The sequence below is a fragment of the Dermochelys coriacea genome, chromosome 3 (assembly GCF_009764565.3).
Source record: "Dermochelys coriacea isolate rDerCor1 chromosome 3, rDerCor1.pri.v4, whole genome shotgun sequence".
In the NCBI taxonomy this organism is placed as follows: Eukaryota; Metazoa; Chordata; order Testudines; family Dermochelyidae; genus Dermochelys; species Dermochelys coriacea.
This window is the reverse complement of record NC_050070.1, coordinates 117,019,103-117,045,265: the sequence shown is the minus strand read 5'-3', so window position 1 is coordinate 117,045,265 and position 26,163 is coordinate 117,019,103. Positions and strand designations below refer to the sequence as shown.

The following is a 26,163-nucleotide window of genomic DNA, read 5'->3' as shown; positions in this document are numbered from 1 at the left end:
GTGTTACCATACACACTGTAATGAGAGTGATCAGGTAAGGTGAGCTATTACCAGCAGGAGAGCGGCGGGGAATATCCATTTGTAGTGATAATCAGGGTGAGCCATTTCCAGGAGTTGACCAGAACGTCTGAGGAACAGTGTGGGGTGGCGGGAAATAAACATGGGGAAATAGTTTTACTTTGTGTCATGACCCATCCACTCCCAGGCTTTATTCAAGCCTAAGTTAATTGTATCCAGTTTGCAAATTAATTCCAATTCAGCAGTCTCTCATTGGTGTCTGCTTTTGAAATTTTTTTGTTGAAGAATTGCGACTTTTAGGTCTGTAATCAAGTGACCAAAGAGATTGAAGTGTTCTCCGACTGGTTTTTGAATGTTATAATTCTTGATGTCTGATTTCTGTCCATTTATTCTTTAATGTAGAGACTGTCCAGTTTGGCCAATGTCCATCGCAGAGGGGAATTACTGGCACATGAGGGCATATATCACATTGGTAGATGTGCAGGTGAACAAGCCTCTGATAGTGTGGCTGATGTGATTAGGCCTTATGATGGTGTCCCCTGAATAGATACGTGGACACAGTTGGCAATGGTTTTTGTTGCAAGGATAGCTTCCTGGGTTAGTGGTTCTGTTGTGTGGTGTGTGGTTGCTGGTGAGTATTTGCTTCAGGTTGGGGGGCTGTCTGTAAGCAAGGACTGGCCTGTCTCCCAAGATCTGTGAGAGCGATGGGTCGTCCTGCAGGATAGGTTGTAGATCCTTGATGATGTGTTGGAGAGGTCTTAGTTGGGGGCTGAAGGAGATGGCTAGTGGCGTTCTGTTATTTTCTTTGCTGGGCCTGTCCAGTAGTAGGTAACTTCTGGGTACTCTTCTGGCTCTGTCAATCTATTTCTTCACTTCAGCAGGTGGGTATTGTAGTTGTAAGAATGCTTGATAGAGATCTTGTAGGTGTTTGTCTCTGTCTGAGGGGTTGGTGCAAATGTGGTTGTATCGTAGAGCTTGCCTGCAGTCAATGGATCATGTGGTGTGATCTGGATGAAAGCTGGAGGCATGTAGGTAGGAATAGCGGTCAGTAGGTTTCCGGTATACGGTGATGTTTATGTGACCGTCGCTTATTAGTACCATTGCTTATTAGTGTCCAAGAAGTGGATTTCTTCTGTGGATTGGTCCAGGCTGAGGTTAATAGTGGGATGGAAATTGTTGAAATCATGGTGGAATTCCTCAAGGGCTTCTTTTCCATGGGTCCAGATGATGAACAGGTCATCAGTGTAGCACAAGTAGAGTAGGGGCATTAGGGGATGAGAGCTGAGGAAGCATTGTTCTAAGTCAGCCATAAAAATATTGGCATACTGTGGGGCCATGCGGGTATCCATCGCAGTGCCGCTGATTTGAAGGTATACATTGTCCCCAAATGTGAAATAGTTATGGGTGAGGACAAAGTCACAAAGTTCAGCCACCAGGTTAACCATGACATTATCGGGGATACTGTTCCTGACGACTTGTAGTCCATCTTTGTGTGGAATGTTGGTGTAGAGGGCTTCTACATCCATAGTGGCTAGGATGGTGTTTTTAGGAAGATCACCAATGGACTGTAGTTTCCTCAGGAAATCGGTGGTGTCTCGAAGATAGCTGGGAGTGCTGGTAACGAAGGGCCTGAGGAGGGAGTCTACCTAGCCAGACAATCCTGCTGTCAGGGTGCCAATGCCTGAGATGATGGGGCGTCCAGGATTTCCAGGTTTATGGATCTTGGGTAGCAGATAGAATACCCCAGTTTGGGGTTCCAGAGGTGTGTCTGTGTGGATTTGTTCTTGTGCTTTCTCAGGGAGTTTCTTCAACAAATGCTATAGTTTCTTCTGGTAACCCTCAGTGGGATCAGAGGGTAATGGCTTGTAGAAATTGGTGTTGGAGAGCTACCTAGCAGCCTCTTGTTCATATTCCAACCTATTCATGATGACGACAGCACCTCCTTTGTCAGCCTTTTTGATTATGATGTCAGAGTTGTTTCTGAGGCTGTGGATGGCATTGTGTTCTGCACAGCTGAGGTTATGGGGCAAGTGATACTGTTTTTCCACAATTTCAGCCCATGTACGTCGGTGGAAGCACTCTATGTAGAAGTCCAGTCTGTTGTTTCGACCTTCAGGAGGAGTCCACCCAGAATCCTTCTTTTTGTAGTCTTGGTAGGAAGGATTCTTTGGGTTAATATGTTGTTCAGAGATGTGTTGGAAATATTCCTTGAGTCAGAGATGTCGAAAATAGGATTCTAGGTCACCACAGAACTGTATCATGTTCGTGGGGGTGGAGGTGCAGAAGGAGAGGCCCCAAGATAGGACAAAACCTGCTTAAATACATAAGTGATATTGGAAGAAAAACAGCTATTAGGATTATAGGAATTTTGATTTGTCATTTAAAACTTTAGTGAACCTTCTAGATTTATATGTTTAGAAAAAACGTAGTAAAGAATAGAGAAATTAGTGAATATTGTTTTTGACTAGCTTGTGTTGTGAGGTTGTTAACTAAATAGAACTTGATGATACTTTTGCATTATAATATGTAGATCTAAAATTTAATTAAAGCTGTAAAATTTGCCTTCAATATTCGTATTTATTATGTTTTCTGTATATATATTTGCATATACAAAAATCCTAATTTGAATGCACTCAGCAATATTTTTACATATCAATCAGTCACTGCACATATTCATGTGCTTTTATAATGACCTGGCCTTCACTTTGTAAGAATGTTGGCATAAATCTGATTGTAATTTGCACTATTCTTTCTTTAAGCCTTGTGAGCAGGGACGTCATCTGAAGAGGATCCATTGGGTGGCTAATATTGGCTCTGCCCTTAAGTTTCTAGAAGGAAGGCGGGTAAGTTTAATTAAGATTCTGTCAGAACCATTTTGTTTCCCCAATTGTTCTTTCCTGAAGTCCACATTCTATTTTCACCTAATTGCTGTAATCTTGAGGAGTCTGGGCTACGCAGAATCCTAAGTATCTATGTGCTGTACATAGGTATGCTATAAAGGTATGACACAGTGAAATCCAAATATCGACTTCCCAGGTATGATATTTATGGTGCAACTTTTCTTTTTTGGACACTGAGCAACTATTAATGGACTCCTCAGTTATTATGTGCTCTTCAGTTAATTTTCCTTGATCCCGTTATAAATACAGATAAAAAGCTGCCCTACCTGTTGATACATTTGGGTAAGCAGCTCATCTGTAATTATAAGAACACATCCCCAAACTTAATTAAATGATATTTGCAAAGATAAATTCCCAAAAAGAATAGATGTGAGAACTTGAAAACATTCTGGTCATTATCTCCTTGACTGGCATTCAGGCCTGATTCTGGAGAAACTGCACTGTTGCCATTTTAGTACCAGAAATGAAACAAAACACAATAAATAAAATTCAGAATGTTTTTGGTATGAATGCCAAATAAAGTAATCCTACTTCTGCATGTATTCCTGGCTCTCCTCCTCCTGCTATATCTACTCTATTGACTTACATTTATCTTTTTTATTAGCTTAGATGTGTTTAGTTCCTTTTTACATTTGGCTTTTTAAAAAATTTCTGCAACACCAGATTGCATCTGATAGCATAGTGATAAGAGAGATTACACCTAGAACCAGCAGCCAGCAGTTGCCATCAGTGATTTTTGGCACATTTTGCTTCCATCTCATCTCACACTATGATATCTCTGACCTAATTACTTTTCTGCCACACAAGAGACAGTCATAGCAGCTCCCTGTAAAAATAAATCCACGTCAGGTTGTTTTTTTGGCTCAGTCTTGGGTGGGAAGGGTAGAGTTCAAGAAAAGATAAAAGTATTCCCAAAACAAAATTTTGCTTTAGCCCACCTAGTGAAATTTGTTAATACAAACTGAGCTACAGAAGCTGTTCACCCTGAGAACTTTGTGTTCAAATGTAGTGAGGGCTGCCTTGCCTGCAGAGACTGGTGCTACCAAAAAGTTGACTAGGACCAGGGAAAAAGAGAACCTGGGGTGCAAAAAGAAAGACATACCTATTTTCCTTCTCTCAGAGAGGCCTGTGTACTCTTTAGTAGAGGCCACATTACATAACCTAAAGCAATCTCGTGATTTTCACTATTTCACCCAAAAATGCTTCTTCCGTACAGAGGGAATGCTGGGCCTTTTATTGAAGGATCCCTTGGATCCATCTTATGATCTGTTATTGAATGTTGTCTTTGATCTCAGTTGGGGTAGCGAAGCTTTTGTCAGATAAGATTTATTAATTTATCCAGTGATTCTACAAATACTACAGGGGCATGTTTAAAAATGAACCTACTATTTTATATTCCTTTGATAAGGCTTGGGAGTAGGGATTCACCCAAAGTGCCCTTTGAGCTACAGCGGTGCTTGCCATTTTCGTATATTTGAAGGTAGAATTGAGTGAGTCTTGAACTGCATTGTGCAAAAATATGAAAACTAATTGTCACTAACCTAATACCTTTTTTGGATAAAACTGGGTTTTGCCCTGGGCCTGGAAGGTTTCCTTTCTAATTCCCCAATCAACTTTAATAGGGTACAAGCCAAAGAAAATACAGTACTTGGAAGGATATGTTCATATGAGCAGTCGCCTAATCAAAAGCTTTTTTGAAAGCCCTGTCAATCTTTTTATCTGTGGGTTCTGTAAGGAAAGCATTGCTCTCTTGAGGAAATGAAGATTTGTTGGGGCTTGAGGCAGCTTTGGGGGATGAGCCCCCAAATATACATTTTTTGAGCTAGACTATATACAGTAACTTTTCCTTGTTAACTAGTAGAAGAAATACAGAATCCTAGTTTCCCCAGGAGACTTGTACCAGTTTTTTGTGGAGTGGATTGTCAAAATATCCTGTGGGGAATTCTTTTCTAGGGTCTCTGTGGGAATTTAAGAGGGGAGGGAGTTAGCTATATAACCTTACATGAAAGTTTTGCCAAACAAACCTTGATCCTTTCCTTTAAATGTTATAGCACAAGGATGGGCAAACTTTTTGGCCCGAGGGCCACATCTGGGAATAGAAATTTTATGGCGGGCCATGAATGCTTGCAAAATTGGGGTTGGGGTGCAGGAAGGAGTGCAGGCTCTGGTTGGGGGTGCAGGCTCTGGGGTGGGGCTGGGGATGAGGGGCTTGGGGTTCAGGAGGGTGCTCTGGGTTGGGATCAAGGGGTTTGGAGGTGGGGAGGGGGATCAGGGCTGGGATCGAGGGGTTTGGAGGAGGGGAGGGGGATCAGGGCTGGGGCAGCGGGTTGGGGCATGGGGAGTGGCTCAAGGCTCCAGGCGGCACTTACCTCAAGTGGCTCCCAGAAGCAGCGGCATGTCCCTTTTCTGGCTGTTACGTGGAGGCATGGCCAGGCAGCTCTGCATGCTGTCCTGTCTTCAGGCACCACCCCTGCAGTTCCCATTGGAGTGCCAGAGGGAGCCATTGGAGCAGTGCTATTGGAGCGTGTATGAGCTGGAGAGGGGCCATGTTGTGGCTTCCGGGAGCTGTGTGGAGCGGCCCCTGATCTTGCTCCCTGGCTGGAGCGCTGGAATGGGGCCATGCGTCTGCTTCCAGGAGCTGTGTGGAGCGGCCCCTGACCCTGTTCCCCAATTGGAGCTTGACGGCCGGCTTAAAATGGCTGGCATGCCTTAGTTTGCCCACCCCTGTTATAGCAGCTTCTGTGGCTTCTGTGTTGCTGGGTCAAAGGACGACACCTTTCTCCATATGGTTAAAGGTCACATGAAATTAGTCTCCTGCCCTCTTAGTGCCAACCAACATTTGAAGGTTCTTCCGCCCACTCCCACCCTCATCCCAATCTTTCTTTCACAGATACACCTGCATAACATTAGAACTTTGGGAGTCCTTGGTCAGAGATAACACAGTGACTGGGAGCACCCAAGGAGTCTTTTAAAAATTATTGGGGGTGACTGGTGGTACTAATGCTTTTTTACAGAAAAAAGGAGGAGCTGTCTGCCCATGGATACAGAACATTAACATTAAAATTAATTAATTAATTCATTAATATATTTTGGGATTGCATGGCAGGGCTGAAATTCAGCCAGAGCTGTCCGGAGTGGAGGTCCGGTAAATATTTTTAACTTCCGTGGAGTTTTCATAACATGTTGGAGGGTTGGGTATAGGGGACTCCGGGAAATACTCTATGAGAATTTAAGCCCTGGAGCATAGAGATTTGGTTCTTTAAACAAAAGGAAGCTCTCCTGATTTTTCAGCAGGATGATGTATTGGGAGGTGGTACTTTATCTTAAGCTACACAGTTTTTCCAGTTGTCCGTGTTTGTTTTTGAAAAATTTTAATAGAAATCTAATATATCAAAAAATCCAATGTGAAAAAGAAGAAAAAAGTTGAAATTTACTAGTTTTACACAAATGTAACATTGACTTCAGAAAAGTTATTCATGATTTACATCACCGTCACTGACAGAAGAATCAGACCCACTGTGTATTTTTCTTTGCTTTTTAATGCTAATTCTGTGGATATTCTTTCTTACTCTGTTTCATGGATTTCTGTTTTGCTGTTACATTTTCTTTGATTCTACAGTCTATTGTATATTCAACCTCTTCTTTACTGAGTTTTGTCTTTTGGCGTTATTTTTGGTGAGTATATGTCTAGTGGTTAGTGTAGGACCCCGAGGCCATGTCTACACTTACTGGTAGATAGGCACTGCTGCAATTGATGCAATGGGTGTCGATTTAGCAGGTCTCTCTCATCGATTTGTGTACACTCTCCCATCAATTTGTGTACTTCACCTCCCCAAGAAGAGTAAGGGAAGTCAGTGGGAGAGCATCACCCATCGACACAGCGCGGTGTAGACACCGTAGTATATCGACCTAAGCTATGTCGACTTCAGTTATGTTATTCACATAACTGAAGTAGCATAACTTGGGTCAATTTACTGTGGAAGTGTAGACCAGCCTTGAGTCTGATTCTGATCCCAGATTCTGTTCTTGTCTTTGTGATTGATTTATTGCATGACTTTGGAAAGTCATTCATTCTTCTCTGTGCATCTGTTGACCTATGTTTAAAAGATATACAATAATGCCAACTTCACTAAGGATGTAGTTAATCTTAATATAATAATAATATAACAACTTCACTAAGGATGTAAGTCCTTTACAATGCTTGAATGAAAGGATCTCTACTAGACACGTATCTCATCTTTTCTTTTCAACGTCTGTTTATTCTTTTCTTGCTCCCTATTTATTTCCTGTTCCCTTCTTCTCTCTTTCCCTGATCATCTTCATACAAAATATGGCAAGAACAGCTTGTTCATAGCTAAATGGGTAATTTGAGATAACAAGTGAGTACAAGAATGGAACACTGTGGATTCTATGCATTGCATTGCTGATTAGTCTTGTTATAGCAGTGCTTTCTTTACATTCCAGAATTTTATTACCAGGAAAATGAATTAATTTATCACATTAAGCTGATTTTATATATCACTGTTTCTCCCTTGCTTTTCATGCTAGTCCACGTACAGAGGATCACCGGTTGGTACAAAGATTTTCTGGAATTTTTAACCCTATAACAAACTTGCATAAGTACAAAAAGTATAAATTAAGTGGTATATTTTTCCATTTGAAGTTGAATATATTAATGGAACAATCCTGTATTGGCCAATATGGTAGTTTAGATTAGTTTTTACATGCAATTCCTATGATTTTATGATAAATCATGTTTAATCACAAACTGAAAAATATATTCATATATTGTTATACTTCTGTTTGTTATCTTGCTCCATTTTAAAGTATAACTGTAGCTGTGCAATATATTAACTGACGTTCTCATCACTGCACTGAATTTTTGAATTAAAAAACTAACTATTTTTGCATAAATTTACTGTACACCAAACCCATTCAGAATCCAAGTAATAACTGTCACTATCTCCTGTATGTGATAATGTGTATTTTCTTTTCTAAATAGATTAAACTAGTCAACATCAATTCAACTGATATTGCTGATGGTAGGCCTTCTATTGTACTTGGCTTGATGTGGACCATAATTTTATATTTCCAGGTATTATATTTTTTATATTTGACTATTATTTTTGAAGTAATGGGCCAGATCCTCACTTGACATAAGTTGGTGTAGTTTCAGTGACTTCAACAAAGCTTTGCCAGTTTACACCACCTGAGGATCTGGCCCAATGTCTATATGAGGATGGGACTATTCACTATGTATAAAGTTAAAAGTGTGTGTAAGTTTTTGCAGGATTGGGGCTCGGGAATGTACCTTTAAGATGATGCCAAGTTATTATTGGCATATACTCCTACTTCTTTTCCTGAAGAAAGCAAACTATATATATATATGAAATCAAGTAAATAAAACAGGACTAGTTGTAAACAAGCACCATCAATCACTGTAAGCCTTATTTATACTAACAGAGAACCTGCAAGCGAATGCACCAAGTTTTCAAGTCCAGCAGATTCAATATGTAAACACAGTTTACTATTTAGTGACTAAAGTGTGGCTTCACATATACATGTGTGACACCTACTGATTTCATCAGGAGCTGCAGATACTTTCAAGGACAAAATTTGATCCTGTGTGTAATGAGGCACTCACCTTCTGAACAGTTTCTTGTAGCTGGGTGTGGTACTGCATTTCTTTTCCTGCTCTTGGTGCTCCCTGCAGGTTGATGGCTACTTTTTGGGATCTTCTGTGGCTTGGTCCTTTGACTGAGTCACAAAGTCCAAATGAATCCCTACCACAATAGTAAAGAGCTACTAAATGAACAGTCCTATTAAGTCCCTGGCGCTAGTCTCTTTAAATTCAGCTCTTTGTTCGGGCTCTCAAATAAGCCCTGTCCCCTTCTTGTGGTTGATGCTACTGTGGCCAGTGGGGGAGCCTGGGCCCGCCTACTATTCCGAGTTACAATCCAATAATCCTGTATACAGCAGCCACTGTTTGAGTTTGATTTCAGTTCATTGCTGCTTCTTCCTTGGGCCTCTTCCTACCTGATCCATGTTAGCTTATCTCGGGGTTAGGTTCTTAGACCCTCCGTCTCCCTGCAAACCCAGATAAAGCAAATACAGCCAGAAACAAACTCTGGTTCTTCTTCAAGGAGTGTCCCTCTGGGTGCTCCACTTTAGGTGTCTCGGCGCCCTGCGCTTGCAATTGTAGATTTGTAGTAGCAGTGCCCTGGTTGGCCGCAAACGCGTGGCAGCTGTCTCGCACCACTCTGAGTGGCCACTTAGCTTACCATCCCTCAGTTCCTTCTCTACTGCCTTTGGCTTGAGTCGGACTGCCAGCAGCACCACTTTCAAATTGTAGATTGCTACCCTTTCCTTTCTTTTTCTTTATAGTTTCTTTCTTTCACTCACCCTGCCTCCAGCAGGCCCCACTTTGAATAACAACAGCCAAGTACAGGACTCATCTCCTTCCCTCAGGCGTGCCCGGCTCTCCTGGTTTCAAACACTGCCTAACCTGCAGACTTTCCATTCCTGTGTCGGATGGCCACCCTCAGTGCGTCCGTTGCCTTGGAGAGACTCATATTGCCCAGAAATGTCTGCATTGTAAAAAGTTAACTGCTTGGACATGAAAGGCAAGGGATCTCCAACTTAAATTGTTAATGATGGAAAAATCCCTCAGACCAGTCTCCTACCCTGAGACCAGAATGCCTCCGGGCCAATGATTACCATCGGCAGCCTCTGACAGGGGTTCTACCTCTGAGACTATTACCAAGGAGCCTGCTTCCAAAAAGGATGCGAAAAAGTGGACCCATACATCCCCACAGAGAGATTCGCCCAAAAGAAAGTGATCTCCAGGTGGAAAATCTTCCCCGGTACTGACAGCACTGAAACCAACGGATCATGAGGCACTGGAAATGACCAGCAGGGAGATGTCCTGAGGAGCTAAAGACCCGGAACGGGTAATCTCTCTCTCAGGTGCACCCCATAAGAATAAAACATCTACCTCATAGGATGAAGAGGATGAATCAGGTCTTTATATCCCTTGTCATTCCTCCCTGAAACTGGGACCCTCTCACCAACAACCACCTATGCAAGGGCAAAGCTGGCAGGCACAACCATGGATGCCACTGCCCATTGTTACGCCACCCAATTGGCCATACTGCGACCTATGAGCAAACTACAGAGCCCATAATCTTAAATCCTCCAACACACCGGCGTCAAGGGACACCTGATCCCCTTCATCCACTAACCCACCACTATCGGAGGCCCAAGAGGAAGAGGGAAAGGACCTGGAAGAGGCTCCTGAAGGCAACATACTGCCACCCATCCATACTTCATCCTCATCTCTGGACGAAACAATTATGCCACTGCCTCCCACCACCAGGAGATGACTTCAAGTCCTTCCAGGACTTATTCAAAAGAGTTGTAGAATCCCTAGATATCTCTCTAGCAGAGCTGCCAGAGACCCAGCACAAACTTACTGACATCCTGCAGGCATCCCCATCAGCAAAGATAGCTCCGCCCATCAGCGCTGCTCTAATGGATCCTGCAAAGATAATACGGCAGACACCTGCCACTGTCCCACCCTCCTGTAAACTCTCGGACAAAATATTATGTACCAGCGAAAGGGGCCAAGTTCTTATTTACTCACCTGGCTCCAAATTCACTGGTTGTAGAGGCAGTAAACCAAAGGGGAAAACAGTACCAGTCAAAAATCACCCTTTATGACAAAGACTGGAAAAGGCTTGACCTCTTTGGATGCAAAGCCTATTCCTTGGCCTTGCTCCAATTTCGCATAGCAAACTACTCTGCTCTGTTGGCGAAATACACTTACAACTTGTTTAATAAAATGACATTTTTTTATTGAACAAATGCCATAGGAATCAAAAGAACAATACAAAGCTAACATTGTGGAGGGCGCCTTAATTGCCAAAACAGTCCCACAGGCTTACCTTGATTCCACTGACATGGCAGCTTGTTCTGTCGCCACGTCCGTGGTCCTGTGTTGAGCATCATGGTGCCACCTCTCTGGATTTCCTAGGGAAGTACAAGCCACAGTTAAGGACCTGCCCTTTGAGGAACAAAAAGTGTTTGTGGAAAGCACAGATGCATCTCTACATACCTTAAAGGACTTGAGAACCGCCTTGAAGACTGCAGGCATTTATGTCCCCCAAAAGAAGAAGAAACAGGGCAGATAATACATTAAAAGATTCCGCCCTACTCGGTACACCCAACCCCAGAGACATTATGATCAACACCGAAAACAAAAACAATCGAAGTGCAGGCAGAACCAAGATCAACCCGCCACATCTCAACCTTCAACATCACATCAATTGTTTTGAAATATCAGTTGAGGGCTCGAGACCTCTATGTTCTCCCATCCCAGAATATCAGATGTCCATTTGGAGACCGCCAGCTACCACACTACCTAGTCTGGAACAACATCACTACAGACAAATGGGTCCTGGAAATCATCCAGAAGGGTTACTTTATCCCATTTACTTCTACTCCCCCTACTCACCCACCTTCCCCGTCCCTCTTCAGGGACCCCTCTCATGAGCCCCTGTTACAGCAGGAAATAAACCATCTCCTGCAACTAGGAGCTGTGGAACCAGTATCACCTCAACACAGAGGAAGCGGGTTTATTCCTGTTATTTTCTAACGCAGAAAAAGAACAGTGGATGGAGACCCATTCTGGATTTATGCAAACTCAGCAAGTTTGTGAGAATGCAGCATTTTAGAATGGTAACCTTGGCAACCATAATTCTGGCATTAGAGGAAGGAGATTGGCTCTTGTCCCTTGACCTGTAAGATGCCTACTTTCATGTCACCATTCATCCAGCGCACAGAAGATTCCTGTGCTTCACACTAGGCCATTAACATTATCAATACAAAGTGCTACCCTTTGGATTATCGACAGCCCCCAGGATATTCTCCAAAGTCCTGGCCCTTGCCGCAGTTCATCTCCACAGGCTAGGAGTAATGATCTTTTCATACTTGGATGACTGCCTCATAAGAGCATCAACACAACAGGCAAGCGGTACAAGCTATTCAAACCACAATAACCCTCTTCACCAACCTAGGGTTTCAAATAAACGTCCGAAAGTCCATCTTGGTCCCTGTCCAACAACTAGAGTTTATAGGGGCCTACCTCGACAGCCTCCCAGCAGAGATTCCTCAACCTAACCATGCTGATAACTACGGTCACAGACAGCCCTCAAACGTCTGCCAGGACCTGCCTTCAACTCTTGGGGCATATGACTGCTACGACTTACGTAGTCAAACATGCCAGACCACATATGAGATGCCTACAGGCCTGGCTTCGCACCTGCTATATACCACACAGGCATTCCCTCAACAAAAGACTCACAATGCCCCACAAGGTGAAGGATTCCCTCAAGTGGTGGTTGAAACCGCAAAACGTCTGCTCGGGGATCCCATTTCAACGAACAGCTTCCACCATGAATGCCTCCCTCAATGGATGGGGCGTTCACCTGGACAGCAACACTATCCAGGGATGCTGGTCCCCAGGGGAAGCCAACTTACATATAAACATTCTATAGCTCAGAGCAATCAGAAAAGCATGCGAGCACTTCCTTCAATTCATCCTCAGCAACACCATCAAAGTCCTCACGGACATCACAGCCTGCATGTTTTATAAAAACTGACAGCAGGGAGCTCGATCATATCCTCTCTGCATCAAGGCACTATGCCTATGGCAATGGTGCATCTCCAACAAAGTAGACATCTCTGCGTCTTATGTGCCAGGGCTTCAGAACACCACAGCAGATCAACTGAGCAGACACTTCTCACAAACCCATGAGTGGGAGATGGACTACCCGACCCTCCTGACCATATTCCACTGGTGGGGGTTCCCTGCTATAGACTTATTCTCAATGGCTCACAATACGAAATGCCCTCAGTATTGCTTCCAAGTGGGGCTCAGTCAGCACTCCCTGGGCGATGCTTTCCTTATAAAATGGGAGGTGCCACAAATATTCGACTTACCCTCGATTCCTCTATTGAACTGGGTGCAATACAAAATCAGACAGGATAAGGCCAGGGTCATACTTATTGCACACACATGGCCCAGGCATACGTGGTTCCCATACCTGAGACAGATGGTGGTGAAACTGCCTCTAATCCTTCCACTACTTCCTCACCTCTTGACACAGGACGACGGCTGAGTCAGTCACCCCAACCTAGCGGTTCTCAACCTCAAGGCCTGGTTACTCCATGGCTAACAGGGCTGGACAATGACTTCTCCGAGGAAGTTAAAGACATTCTCTTGAATAGCCGCAGGCTGAGCACACAGAAAACATACACTCAGAAGTGGGTATGATTCTGCACCTGGTATGAGGCTAACCATATTGCCTCATTCCATTTCTCTAACCAGGGTCCTGGACTATATACTAGGTCTTAAAAAATAGGATCCTCTCCAACTGTTCCATAAAGGTGCACCTAGCTGCAATCATCTCACTACACGATAATATAGAAAGAACCACCATCTTTGTTCACCCAACAACTAAGTGTTTCCTAAAGGGCATGACTAACATCTACCCACCTCTGAAAGACCCTACTCCTTTGTGGAACCTTAACCTCGTGCTACATACCCTTATGGGTAAACCATTCCACCCCCTTGCAACTTGCTCATTGCTACATCTATCGATGAAGGTCTCCTTCCTTATTGTGATCGCTTCAGCAAGAAGCGTAGGGGAGCTAGGGGCCCTAATGGCATACCCGCTGTATACCACATTCCATAAAGACAAACTGATCCTAAGAGACCACTCCAAATTTATACCTAAAGTAGCCTCTTCATTTCATTTAAACCAACCCATCTGCTTACCTGTGTTTTTTCCGAAACCCCATGCTGATGCCAGGGAGGCATTCCTTCACACTCTCAACATCTGTAGAGCTCTGGCCTTCTACCTAGAAAGAACAAAAAGATTTAGAAAATTGACACGTCTCTTTCTATCAGTCACAGAGCAATCGAAGGGTGAGGCCATCTCTAAACAAAGACTATCTTCGTGGATTTCTGGCTGTATCCACCGGTGCTATCATCAGAGCAACATCCTGGCTCCAGTTAGGGTTTGTACATACTCCACCAGAGCACTGTCCAAGTGAGTAGCGTTTCTCAATAACGTACCCATCGTAGACATTTGCAGGGCAGCTACCTGGGCCTCGGCCCACACGTTTACCAAACAATATGCCCTGGAATAACATTCCTTTGCCGACACTCAGTTTGGACTCTTGGTGCTATCCACCCTCAACAAAGATACTCTGAAGCCCTTCCTTCCATCGAGGGATACTGCTCCATAGTCACCTAAAGTGGAGCACCCACAGGGACTCCTCAAAGAAGAAGAGAAGGTTACTCACCTTGTGCAGTAACTGAGTTTCTTTGAGATGGTTGTTCCTGTGGGTGCTCCACTACCTTCCCTCCTCCCCTCTACTTCGTTGTTTCACACTGACTCTTTGGGGCAGGGAAGGAACTGAGGGACAGTTGGCTGCGCACAATAAGTGGCTGTTCGGAGCGGCGCGAGATGGCTGCCGTGTGCACGCGGCCAACCAGGGCACTGCTACTACAAATCTCCGATTACAAGCGCAGGGCGCCAAGACACCTAAAGTGGAGCACCCACAGGGACAGTCATCTCAAAGAACCTCAGTTACTGCACAAAGTGAGTAACCTTCTCTTATCCCTCAAGTTTCTGTGGCCAGAGAGAAGCACCGTTCCTCACACCTCTGGTCCCAGCCAGGCACTGAGCTGCTCAGGCCAGGCATCTCCTTTTATCTAGGCCAGCATGGCCCTGATTGGCTGTTGCTAGCCCCTCTAGCCCTTGGAGGGCCACATCTCTCTAGCTTTCAAAATGACTACTCTAGAGAGTCCACTCTAGGCAAGCTTGAAGGACCCACATTTGCTACTCTTTTCCTTTCAGCTCGCTGCTTCTTGGGGCAGGGTATGATAGGACCACAGGACCTCCAGCAAAGGCCGAATACACCCTGCAACACTGTGGGTGGTAGAATGGAAATCATTTATGCTCTCCAGGGGTTAAAATGGGAAAAAAAGGTGGTGTTACTCTTCAGACTCTGCCCCTCTGAGCTGACTAAACGAGACAGTGCTCACAAAGGGATGATTGTGTGTGCTTCTTGGCTCCACAGGGCTCCTTGAGTTTGGCTTCCCTTTGTCATGGCTTCAGTTGGCCCAGGGGCTTTGCTAGGCTTCTAAGGTGTGGCTCCTTCTTGACCAGGGGGAAGAATAAAGTGGTGGTATCTCCCAAATGCAAAGCACATGTTGCGCCAAAATTACTACAGTAAATTGTTCAGATCTGAGATTCTCCCTCTTGTTTCTTACATAAGGAATGTAATAATTAGCCATGTTGACATTTAAATTATCATTACTGGGCAACTGAGTTAATGTCTCACTGAGATGAGTGGGACATTTCTTACCTGGCAGAGCTGTTATTCCAAGCTGTCTCTAAACCAACCTTTGCACCATTTGCACTTGATTTGCTTTAAGTTTTCTTTATAACCATTAAAAGTAGAAACTTAGTTTTTGAGAAAATGAAAACTGACATTCTGGAGAAAAAATGCTTCAGTGAAGTGCTGCTACAGTGTATGGGCATGTAGCAACTGTTGCCAATCCCTGATACTGTCTAAGAGAGCCTGATTCTTTAAGGTAGTGAGCTGTTCTGTGATGTTCTCTGAGCAGTCTCAACTCTCTGAATCTTTGTTTCTTCAAGCAGGCAAATATGTGCCAACTATATATATATATAGGAAATTTAATAGGAAATGGTTTTATATATATATATATATATATATATATATATATATATATAACCATTTCCTATTAAAACCAAGTTGTGAATGTAATGCTCTTAAAAGTGTGGGACTAATGATTTTCATTTGAGCCAGGGATGGGACATATAAGTGCTCTGTGAATTGCCTCACCGGTATTTGCTAATGTACACCCCTGTACTATTCCATTGCGAGGCCTCTTCTAACTAGAGACATCCAGTCATTCAGAATCAAGCCATAACAATGCACTAGTTTTGGGATGAAAATGAAACTACTACAATGAGGTCATCAGAGTCACTTCAACTGTTTTGAGGAGGTCATGGGAAGAAGACCCAGACCTTGTTAACTTCCCCAGCTGCCACCAAATGCTCTCTTCTTGGCCATTGTTGGTTAAACATAGCGTATTTGGAAAGGTCACTTTCAAGTGTTCACTCTGATTCAAATTCACCAATGGCATCAGGAGATGCAGCTCTATTTAAGTTGATGGAATTGTCTTTTCTTTGAGCTAGTGGTGAATGTGGGCCAGTATCTCAGTACAATGAACTAGTAATTTGCATAAGAATGTGTAATGCTATGTAAAGTGATATGTTTACACATTGTTCAAGCAAATAGGACATCAGTAAGAGTCAACAGTTGCTGGATGCTCAGCAGGTCTGAGAAGAAGGCCATTTATTTAGGCACTTAAATAAGGATTTATGAAGTGACCTTTAGGAACCTATTTTTTTAAAAAAAATCTTGCTCATTATTTTTATGTTTTTTAATTTAGCCCACGTCTAATCCTGTTAATGTCCAGTTCATTATGATTAAAATAAATATCAGTATTACAATAAACTGATGTCATTCTAAACACAGATTGAAGAGCTGACAAGCAACCTGCCACAGCTGCAGTCATTGTCTAGCAGTACATCTTCTGTGGACAGTGTCGTCAGCTCTGAGACTGCAAGTCCACCAACAAAAAGGAAGGTAGTAACCAATGTCCAAGGAAATGCTAAGAAAGCTTTGTTAAAGTGGGTGCAGTACACAGCAGCAAAGTAAGTAAAACTCACAAATTAATGTAGATTGTAAGCTCTTTACTTAGGACTGGAGTTCTTTGTCTGTGTTTTTACAGTGCCTAGCACAATGTGTTCCTGGCCCATGACTGGGGCTCCTAGATGTTACTATAATACAAATAATAATAAATAATAATTTAGATTACTTTTGCAAAGCAATCCCATTTTATGGTATATGAAGCAGAGTTATCCCTGAGACAGTGAAAAAACAGAAATAGAGTTGGATGTTGTTTGAATGGTAGTGTTGGCTCTTGCTGCCAAAACCTTTGATACAACGTTTGCCCCATATTGAAAAGGCACTTTTTACAGACTGTGCTTTTCTGTCATTTCTGTCTCAGTGAGTGAGTAAAATTGTACTTGAGTACGAGTTGTTGAAAATCATGACTATCATGATTTAATCAGTGGTACTCAGTTACATATATTATACAAATTTCATTAATTTTCATTTCCTATTAAACTAAATTGGTTCAGAGGTGTAACAGGGCACCCTCTTGTTAGCTTCAAAACATTTATCTTCATTTGGTACAATTCTCCTATGTTTGCTGATTCCAAAGAGGGTGTAAAACAAAAAGTAAATTAGATCAAAGAGACAATAAAGATCTGATTGCTTCCACAATAAGAAAAATAAAAAGACTGGTCCTTCCCCTAAAAGCCATAAAAGAATAAACTGGATTTAATTGTTCAAATAAAATAAATAATTATCTGAAATACAGACATCCACAATAATGTCCACGGAGAACAACCAGCACAGAGAAATAGAATGGAGCCCCAGGGAGAGTAAATATGATCATAATGTCATAGAACTATATGCCCAGGTCCCTATAATACCAGTGCAGTATAAAGTAATTTACAGTACAATGCAATCTACTTTGGCATAGCATTCTTCCTACAAAATTATTTGCAGTCAGAAACAGACTACTGAAAGCCAATAGCAGCACCATCCAGACAAATGGCAAGTGAAAAATTGTAGTGATGGGTGAATACAGCAATCAAATTGACCCAAACATGGGGAGAGGAAGGAACATCGTAGTCCTCATCCCTCCATACAAACTCACAGAGTGGAATGGCTGCACTGCAGGAGCAGGCTGTGCCATCAGAAAGCATGGTGTATTCTGAACAGCCCTCAGGAACTGATGCATAGCCCACTGAAGGGATTGGGAGTCTTTCCAAGGATTTCATTGGGCTTTGGATCAGGCCCTCAGAGAAAGACACTACCTCCATTAAGAATGAACCTCTCTAAGCTACCCCTGTGACTCCACACTACCCCAAGAGAGGGCAAGCATCTGAAAGCCACAATATGGCCTCACTGGAAGTTTGCCTGGGTAAGGACTGAATAAAAAGTGGGGTAAGGACCTCAATGTCTGGACATGAACATAGTTTTCAGAATTACTTTGAAAAATTAAAGTATTACCCATTGCTGATTATTTTCTCTTTAATATAGCGCTAATTGCTTAGATTCCCTCTTGTATCATTGTGTGAGTTTCACAGTGGCAAGTGTAGGTGGACTGGATATTGGGAGAGGACATTATCACTCATGCATGGAACAAGAACGTACTCTACATTACATTTTTGGACTGAACCACAATGACATAACATCCTAGGATGTTATTTTAAAAGAGAAAAATATTATTGTAATCATTTACTTTAAAAATCCAGATGCAGATAACAAGGGAGGTATACTTATAGTGAAGGAAGACTGGAAGGATTCAGTAAGGGAGGAAGAAATAGTGATTAGTGTTTTATATAGCAACATACTTTGTAGTGTCTCACATACAAGAACCAGAGTTGTAGTTCATTTGCTCATAACACACAGGGCTTAATGTAACCAAACAGCTCACTGGAAATAGAAATTTTTGGTTGAGGCTTTTTGGAAAATGCAGTCTTGGCCACTGATAGAAAACATAACCTTGTATCTTGTGTCTTCATATGACTAGACTGATTCATTGTCCCTTTTTTTCTTTTTGTTAAATTTTAAGGCAGGCTAGAATTGAAATCAAAGATTTTGGACGAAGTTGGAGGAGTGGTGTTGCCTTTCATTCAGTTATTAATGCTATTCGTCCAGAGCTAGTGGACATGGAGAAAGTGAAAGGAAGATCTAATAGGGAAAACCTAAATGAGGCCTTCACAATTGCAGAAACAGAACTAGGAATCCCAAGACTTCTTGATCCTGAAGGTACTTTACATAAACTATACTGCATCAAATTTTGGACTAGGATAGGCTAATATTTGTTTGAAAGTTTTTCAAGGGTATGTAACATTTTTGCTCTTCAATTATGAATTAATTTATTGTATATTCTGCACTCTTCCAGATGTGGATGTTGACAAGCCAGACGAAAAGTCTATCATGACCTACGTAGCACAGTTCCTGAAACACTATCCCGATCTTCATAATACAACTGAAATGCAGGAGAATGATGTAGGTATCCATTACATTTCCATTTTAATCAGTTGCTTATGCACATAATGGGCATATTTTGACATCTATTTTCAAAACATATAGTTTATCTCTGGTTTTTTTTAAAGAGCAACTGAGTGAAGAACCACCAGAGCTAAAAAGACCATTAGCCAGAAAAGACTAGCTGACTATAAAAGAAGCCAGTGTTGTGAATGAACACTAGTAACAATTTTGGAGCTGAAGAGAATAGAATGATGATGGAAATAATGACCCTGCAAATAACAGCAGAGGGGAGAGGGAGCAAGAGAAGGTCTGGTGACGAGTAGCAATCTCAGACCATGTCTACACCAGAGGGACTGTAGTGGCATAGCTGCGGTGCCATAGGTATGATGGCATAACCCCATACTGTAGACATTGCCTACGGTCACAGAAGGGTTTTTTCCATTGCTATAGAAACACCACCTACCTGAATGACAGTAGCTAGGTTGACAGAAGCATTCTTCTTCTTCGAGTGCTGTCCCTGTGGGTGCTCCATTCTAGGTGTCGGTGCTTCCAGCGCCGTTGGTGGGAGATTTTCAGTAGCTGTGCCTGGTTGGGACGCAAGCGCTCAGTTGGTATCTCCCGTCTCGTTGGAATCTTCCTGAGCGCCTGCGTTCCGCAGCCCCCTCAGTTCCTTCTAGAACCGTCCTCAGGAGAACATGGGACTCAGGGCAGTGCTACTTCTCTTCCCTGGTCTCTGTCGGAAACAGTAACAAAGAACATAGAAATAGTTATTAGTTACCTCCCAGTTGTTTCCTTTCCTTTAGAATAGTGACATAGTTTAGTTACTTAGTTCAAAAAACAAAACAAACAAACAAAAAACTAAACACTTTTCGCCTCAAGCTTGTCTCCCACTAAGACACTGTCCCCTGCCATTTCTAATTCCATATGCCAGGCACTTCAGGATTCAAGAAGAGTGTTTCCTGTCAGGACTTCATGCCAAGGTCTGATGGGCACGCATGATGTGCAAAATGCCTTCACTGTGCAAGCCTCAAGACCAGGGCTCATTGCGACAGGGACCAGTGGCTTAAAATGTTACTAATGGAAAAATCTCTGCTGTCGCCTTTGGAGACGGGGAAAATTAAACCCTCTCCCTCACACTCCCGGCCAGATCAGAGCCAATTGGGAGCATGGCTTCATCCTCTCTGTAGCAGAGGCAAGAAGCCCAACAGTTTCTGAGGAGAGACTTTAACAAGGGTAAAGGGTCTCCCGCGAGATCCTTACCCTCTGTATTGACAGCGCAGAAGGCAGGTGCCTCAGGCTGTCACAGAGCCTCAGCCGTGGCTTCCGCAGACTGCAAAGGCAGGAACCCGACCTCCCGTGCTGGGAAGGCTTCCACGGCACCAAGCACTTCAGCGCTAAAAATAGCCGGTGGTGCGGACTGCACGCTCTGCTCCAGTGCTGGGAAGAACGTCCTCACCGAGCCTGCCTTCCGCCCCGGCACCAGCAACGGACCCCGTGCAGGTCTCCTCCACACACCCCGGGACACCAGTGACGCTTTCAATTGACAATGCGCTAGAGGACAGTCCAGGCTCAGTACAGCCCAGGAAGCAAGAGCAACAGTTTCTCACTCAAGGTGACCTCTCAGTGCCACCTGAGCCTAACTCCCCGCTCCTGGACAAACAGGGCTCATTTTTTGAACAGCCACTCTCCCCACCTGAACTGGCTACCTTTACTGATAGCAAACCTGATGTACAGCAGCAAGCGGACTTCTACCCATCTGCCTCTCCTCCTCCACCGGAACCTTTTCCGCCTCAGGTCACGATCACAACTACCAGTCTCAGTTTCCCTACTTCACTCCTCCGTGGACAGCACCCGGCATCTCCTACCCTATGTTTTGGCCTCAGTGGTACCCTTTACCACATCCTCCTACCACTCACCCTCAGACCTCTTCTACTGAACCACTACCTTCTTCTGTGCCTTGATCTCCAGCTCTGTCCACTTCTAGAGTGCCTGAATTCCCTCCTGAGAACATGAGCTATGGACCATATCCTGACTCACTGACCCCCTGACTCTCCATCAGCTCCAGATGGAGCCCTCCTCTCTCCGACTCCACAGAACGTGGACAACTGTAAACAATTTCAAGAACTTTTCAGGAGGGTGGCACTCAGTCAAGACATCCCCTTAGAAGAGGTTCAGGAAACATAAAACAGACTCCTCAGAATCCTTCCACCTCTGCACCCTCAAAGATCATGCTCCCCATAAACGAGGCACTCTTGGAGCCAGCTGACACTCTCTGGCGAACTCCAGCTTCTTTATTACCAACTTGCAAAAGGCTGAACATAAATACTATGTTCCCACTAAGGACGCTGACTTCCTATTTTCTTATCCACAACCGAACTCTCTTGTCATGGATGCAGTTGAAAAGAGCCGCAATATCGGCCTACCCCTCAAGACAAGGACCTTAAACGCCTTGACGTCTTTGGTCGCAAGGTTTACACGTTCGCCACTCTACAATTCAGAATTGCGAATCATTCTGCTCTCCTCACCAGCTACGATTTCGATAATTACAATAAACTTTTCAAATTTGCCTTCTACATTCCAGAGGGTAGGAGAGCAGATTTCAAATCAGTCCTGGCTGAGGGTCAATTAATTTCCAGAACGGCCCTACAAGAAGTTCTAGACACGGCAGACACAGCAGCTCGTACTATTGCAACTGCTGTGGTTATGCACAGATCTTCATGGCTCTCTGCATCTGGCATCCCTAAAGATCTGCAGACCGAAGTGGAGGACCTCTCCTTTGATAAGGATAAACTTTTCTCAAAACCAAAAACCAAAAACCAAAAACCGATGAACTCCTCCCCACCATGAAAGATTCTAGAGCGACACTGCACAACCTGGGCATTTACCCATCTTTTCCCAGGAGACAACAATACCAACCCTACCAAAGACCACACACACAATAGTATTATCGGCCTCAACCCAAATCATATGACATAACTAGGAGTTGTGCTAGACCCCTAAGCGCAGAAAAAATCAAGCTCAGGCAACCACTTCCCACCCCCCGGGGAATAAACAACAATTTTGAAACATTGGTAGAGGGTTGGCAGGACTTCCCCTTGAATCTACCGCCTACTTGCCTGTTAGGCCACGGCCTCCAGAGTTTCCAACATGCCCGGCAGCGGATTACACAGGACTGCTGGGCCCTCAAAATAGTTCAGTTCGGTTAATCTATCCCCTTTATATCCTACCCTTCCCCGTCTCTCTTCAGGGACCCCCTCACAAGCACTTACTTCGCATAGCAGTGGCTCACCTTCTACAACTAGGCGCAGGGGAAACTGTGCCAACACAACATCAAGGGAAAGGGTTCTACTACCATTACTTTCTGACCCAGAAAAAGACTGGGGGAGGGAGGCCTATACTGGACCTACGCCAACTGAACAAATTTGTGAGGATACAAAAATTCAAGATGGTCACACTGGGCACAATAATTCCTGCACTGGATCAAGGGGACTGGCTCACAACCCTCGACCTCCAGGACGTTTATTTTCTTATACCAATTCATCCAGCTCACAGATGCTTCCTACGATTCACAATTGGTCACGACCATTTTCAATACAGAGTTCTTCCTTTCAGACTCTCTACAGTGCCAAGAGTCTTTTTCCAAGACTCTAGCCATGGTCATGGTTCACCTCCACAGACATGGACTCACGCTTTTTCCCCCACCTGGACGATTGCCTCATCGAGGGCAACTCCTATGGCGAGACACTTCAAGCTACCCATTTCGCCATCTCCCCCTTTCGCAGCCTAGGCCTCAAATAAACGTCCAGAAATCCACCGAGACACCTACACAACAGATCGAATTCATTGGAGCTCATCTGGACTCAATCTGGAGTGGAGCCTCACTCCCAAATCACAGATTCCTCGCCATCACACAGCTGATACGCACGCTCTCTATTCGTCCCAGGACACAGGCAAGAATCTGCGTACAGCTCCTTGGTCACGTGGCAGCCACCACCTTCGTGATCCAGCACGCCAGGCTACGCATGAGATGTCTTCAGGCTGGTTCAGCTCCAACTTCAAACCCGACAGACACACCTTAGGGATGGTGCTAACTTTTCCTCCTCCTCCCAGTGTTCTAGCTTCCCTATACTGGTGGATGAGACCAGAAAACCTCTGCCTGGGGGTTCCCTTCCAGCAATGATCCTCAATGCTCACACTCACCATGGACGCTTCCCCAATCGGCTGGGGAGTGCATCTAGGGGGACACAGGGCACAAGGCCTCTGGTCCGCATCAGAGATGCGCCTATACATAAATCTCTTAAAGCTCAGAGCAGTGCAACGAGCATGCGTTCACTTTTTTCCCCTCATAAAGAACAAATCTATTTGGGTCTTAACAGACAACATGTATGTTTTACATCAACAGGCAAGGGGGAGCCTGATCACGCTCCCTATGCATGGAAGCCATCCGACTATAGAATTGGTGCATACAACATCAAATACGAATCATTGCCTACCCAGCTGCCACAATACTACTGCCGACGCACTCAGCAGGCACTTTTTGACAGAACACGAATGGGAACTGCAACCTGCAATACTTCAACAGCTCTTCTCCCTCTGGGGCACCCCGTCAATGGACCTCTTTGCCACAACCCAGAATCAAAAATGTCGCCTGTTTTGCTCCAGAGTGGGACTCGGGACTGCATCCCTAGGAGACGCATTCCTTTTCTCGTGGAAAAACTCTCTCCTGTATGGAAGAAATATTGAAGAGCTCAGAATGGAGCAGAATCCGATCTTCCTTGCCTAAGCCATCAGTGACTGTGATGCATGAGTTGGAAAAGGAGGAAGATATTGAGTTATCCTAGGGACCTCCCTAATGGATCATCTGGAAGAACAAGAACAAAATTATTATTCATTTGACATCAGTCAAATGTCTGCCTGTCTGTCTATCTGTCTGTCCAGAATCACCTCTTCTCATTGTGGATTTCTCTTCTCTAAGAAAGATTTAGAGATACTTTGATATAACCAGCACTTCCCTAAACAGTTAAGAATAAATGTTGCACTGAATAAATGATTGTGATGGGTGCCTGTTATGATCTGTCAAGGCCTTTTAGTTTTACTCTCAAAGCAGTTTTAAAAAGATGCAGCTGAACTTTAATAGACATTTCCTGTAATGCTGTTTTGTTAAAATACAAGCATGGGAAATGGTTTGGAAATTAGACTCTGGAAATTCTGAGTTATTAGCATCTGTTTTAAATTCCAGAAACATAGCCCATTCAAGTCCATGGAAGGACTCCCTTTGACATCAATAGGGTTTGCATTGGGCCATGGCTTGCTGTCTGGTGTCTGACCACTCCAGAGATACCACCAGGATTATAGTAACCTGGGGGAAGCCTATATTTTTTACTGAATGTCAGCTGGCAGGCTATGGACCTGTCCAAGAAAAAAAATGATAGAAGTAGCACACCAGCATTTTTAATTTTAGCTATCATAAATCTTATATTATTACTTCCAAGAAATCTTAACTTCTTGAGGAAGAACTCACCAGCTGTCCCTTTTCACATCACCAATGGATTGTTTAACCTAGAACTGATTGCTGCAGAGGCTTTTTGAGAATACTGAATAGCAACAGAATGGCAATGCTTTGGTAGTCTGGATTGGATATACAATCTCTGGAGTTGTCTTCTTGGTTTATTGGTTTGAGAGCCCTCACTTGGCAACCTCCACACTTTTATTATTGTAAAGGTTTTCTGTGATACACAGGATAGAGAGGCTTACTCTGCACCACAAACACTTTGGATCTGACCTACTCATGATCTGTCAGAGTATCATCAACATTAAATTTGATATTTCCCATGATAGCAGATTCTTGCCATTTAGGATGTTCTCTTTGTCCTGGCCAAGCCCATTATGATGACTTTGAAAGAGCATCACACACAAATTCCAGCAAATATTAGCATCTTAAGTTATGCTGTTCTTACACACACAAAAAGAAGCTGGGAGTGTATGGCTAATCCTGTTGGCAACATCAGACCTAGTTGTAATGTTTTCCCAAATATTCTTTATGTGCAACACAATACCTTTCATTCACATTGCATGTTGCACATATTGAGACTCTAGTCTTGTAAAGACTAATATATCAAACTATGAAAAAATGTATATACTGCATTACATTTTTATGTGGTAAGTGATTAACCAGGTAAAAGGAAAATTGAAGTGATAGCAAGCCAAGATTAACTATGAAATTATATCATCTAAAATAAATATCTCATTTTTTTATTAAGGTGCTTTTCATTTGAGTTGCCCAATTTCTGACTTTTAAAGAGTTTAGTGGAAATTAAACAAAGGAATCTGCAAAGTAAGTGTTTGGTTGGCGGAATTTCATTACGATTTTAGCTGACTCTTTCTCTCTTTTTAACAATACCACTCTGCATTAATAGAGGTCTTTTTTGCAAGCTAAGGCTTTTTCAGAATAAATATCATAGTTTACAGGTTAAGTAAGACTAAAAAGTTAAATAGTTGAAAAGTTGAATGGGCAAGCAGTAATTTTGCTTTGATATCTGTGGGAGGACAGCTGAATTTGTAAGGCAGTGCCATTTCTGCTACACAGAGCAGCAAATGTACAACCAGAGACTGAGCTCATGAACTGCTGAATCTGAACATACACAGTCTCTATTTTACCAGAGCTTAGAGAGGCCAATTGTGGTACAAAATGATTGCTTAAAATAAACATAATGCAGCCACCATTTTTTTTGTGCCTAGTATTATGGAGGAGAGAAACTAAGAGTGGAAATACAGGATTTATATAGTATTTTAGACCTATAATCGGACTGTGCTATTGCAATGTAGAAAAAATTTCCAGTTTCAGAAAAGGGAGACTGAGTGTAAAACAGCAAATGTGTCAGGTCACGGTGGAAAACAAAATAAATTAAGCATGTGAAATACATTCTGTGCTGTTTTTGTGATGCAGTCACTACAGGCATCCAATGTTTTACCCTTTATAGCAGCTCTAGACTGTGACCTCACAATGTCACTCTTT

General features: G+C 43.3%; 1 protein-coding gene across 1 annotated transcript in view; it reads left to right on the top strand.

Annotated features, from left to right (window-relative positions):
* Positions 1 to 26,163, top strand: part of SYNE1 (spectrin repeat containing nuclear envelope protein 1) — a 507,598-nt gene that overhangs the window by 111,827 nt on the left and 369,608 nt on the right. The window contains 6 exon segments of the mRNA XM_043511213.1: positions 2,778 to 2,861; positions 7,467 to 7,487; positions 7,921 to 8,013; positions 16,554 to 16,732; positions 18,727 to 18,923; positions 19,060 to 19,166. Of these exon segments, the coding sequence (XP_043367148.1) occupies positions 2,778 to 2,861; positions 7,467 to 7,487; positions 7,921 to 8,013; positions 16,554 to 16,732; positions 18,727 to 18,923; positions 19,060 to 19,166 (681 nt within the window).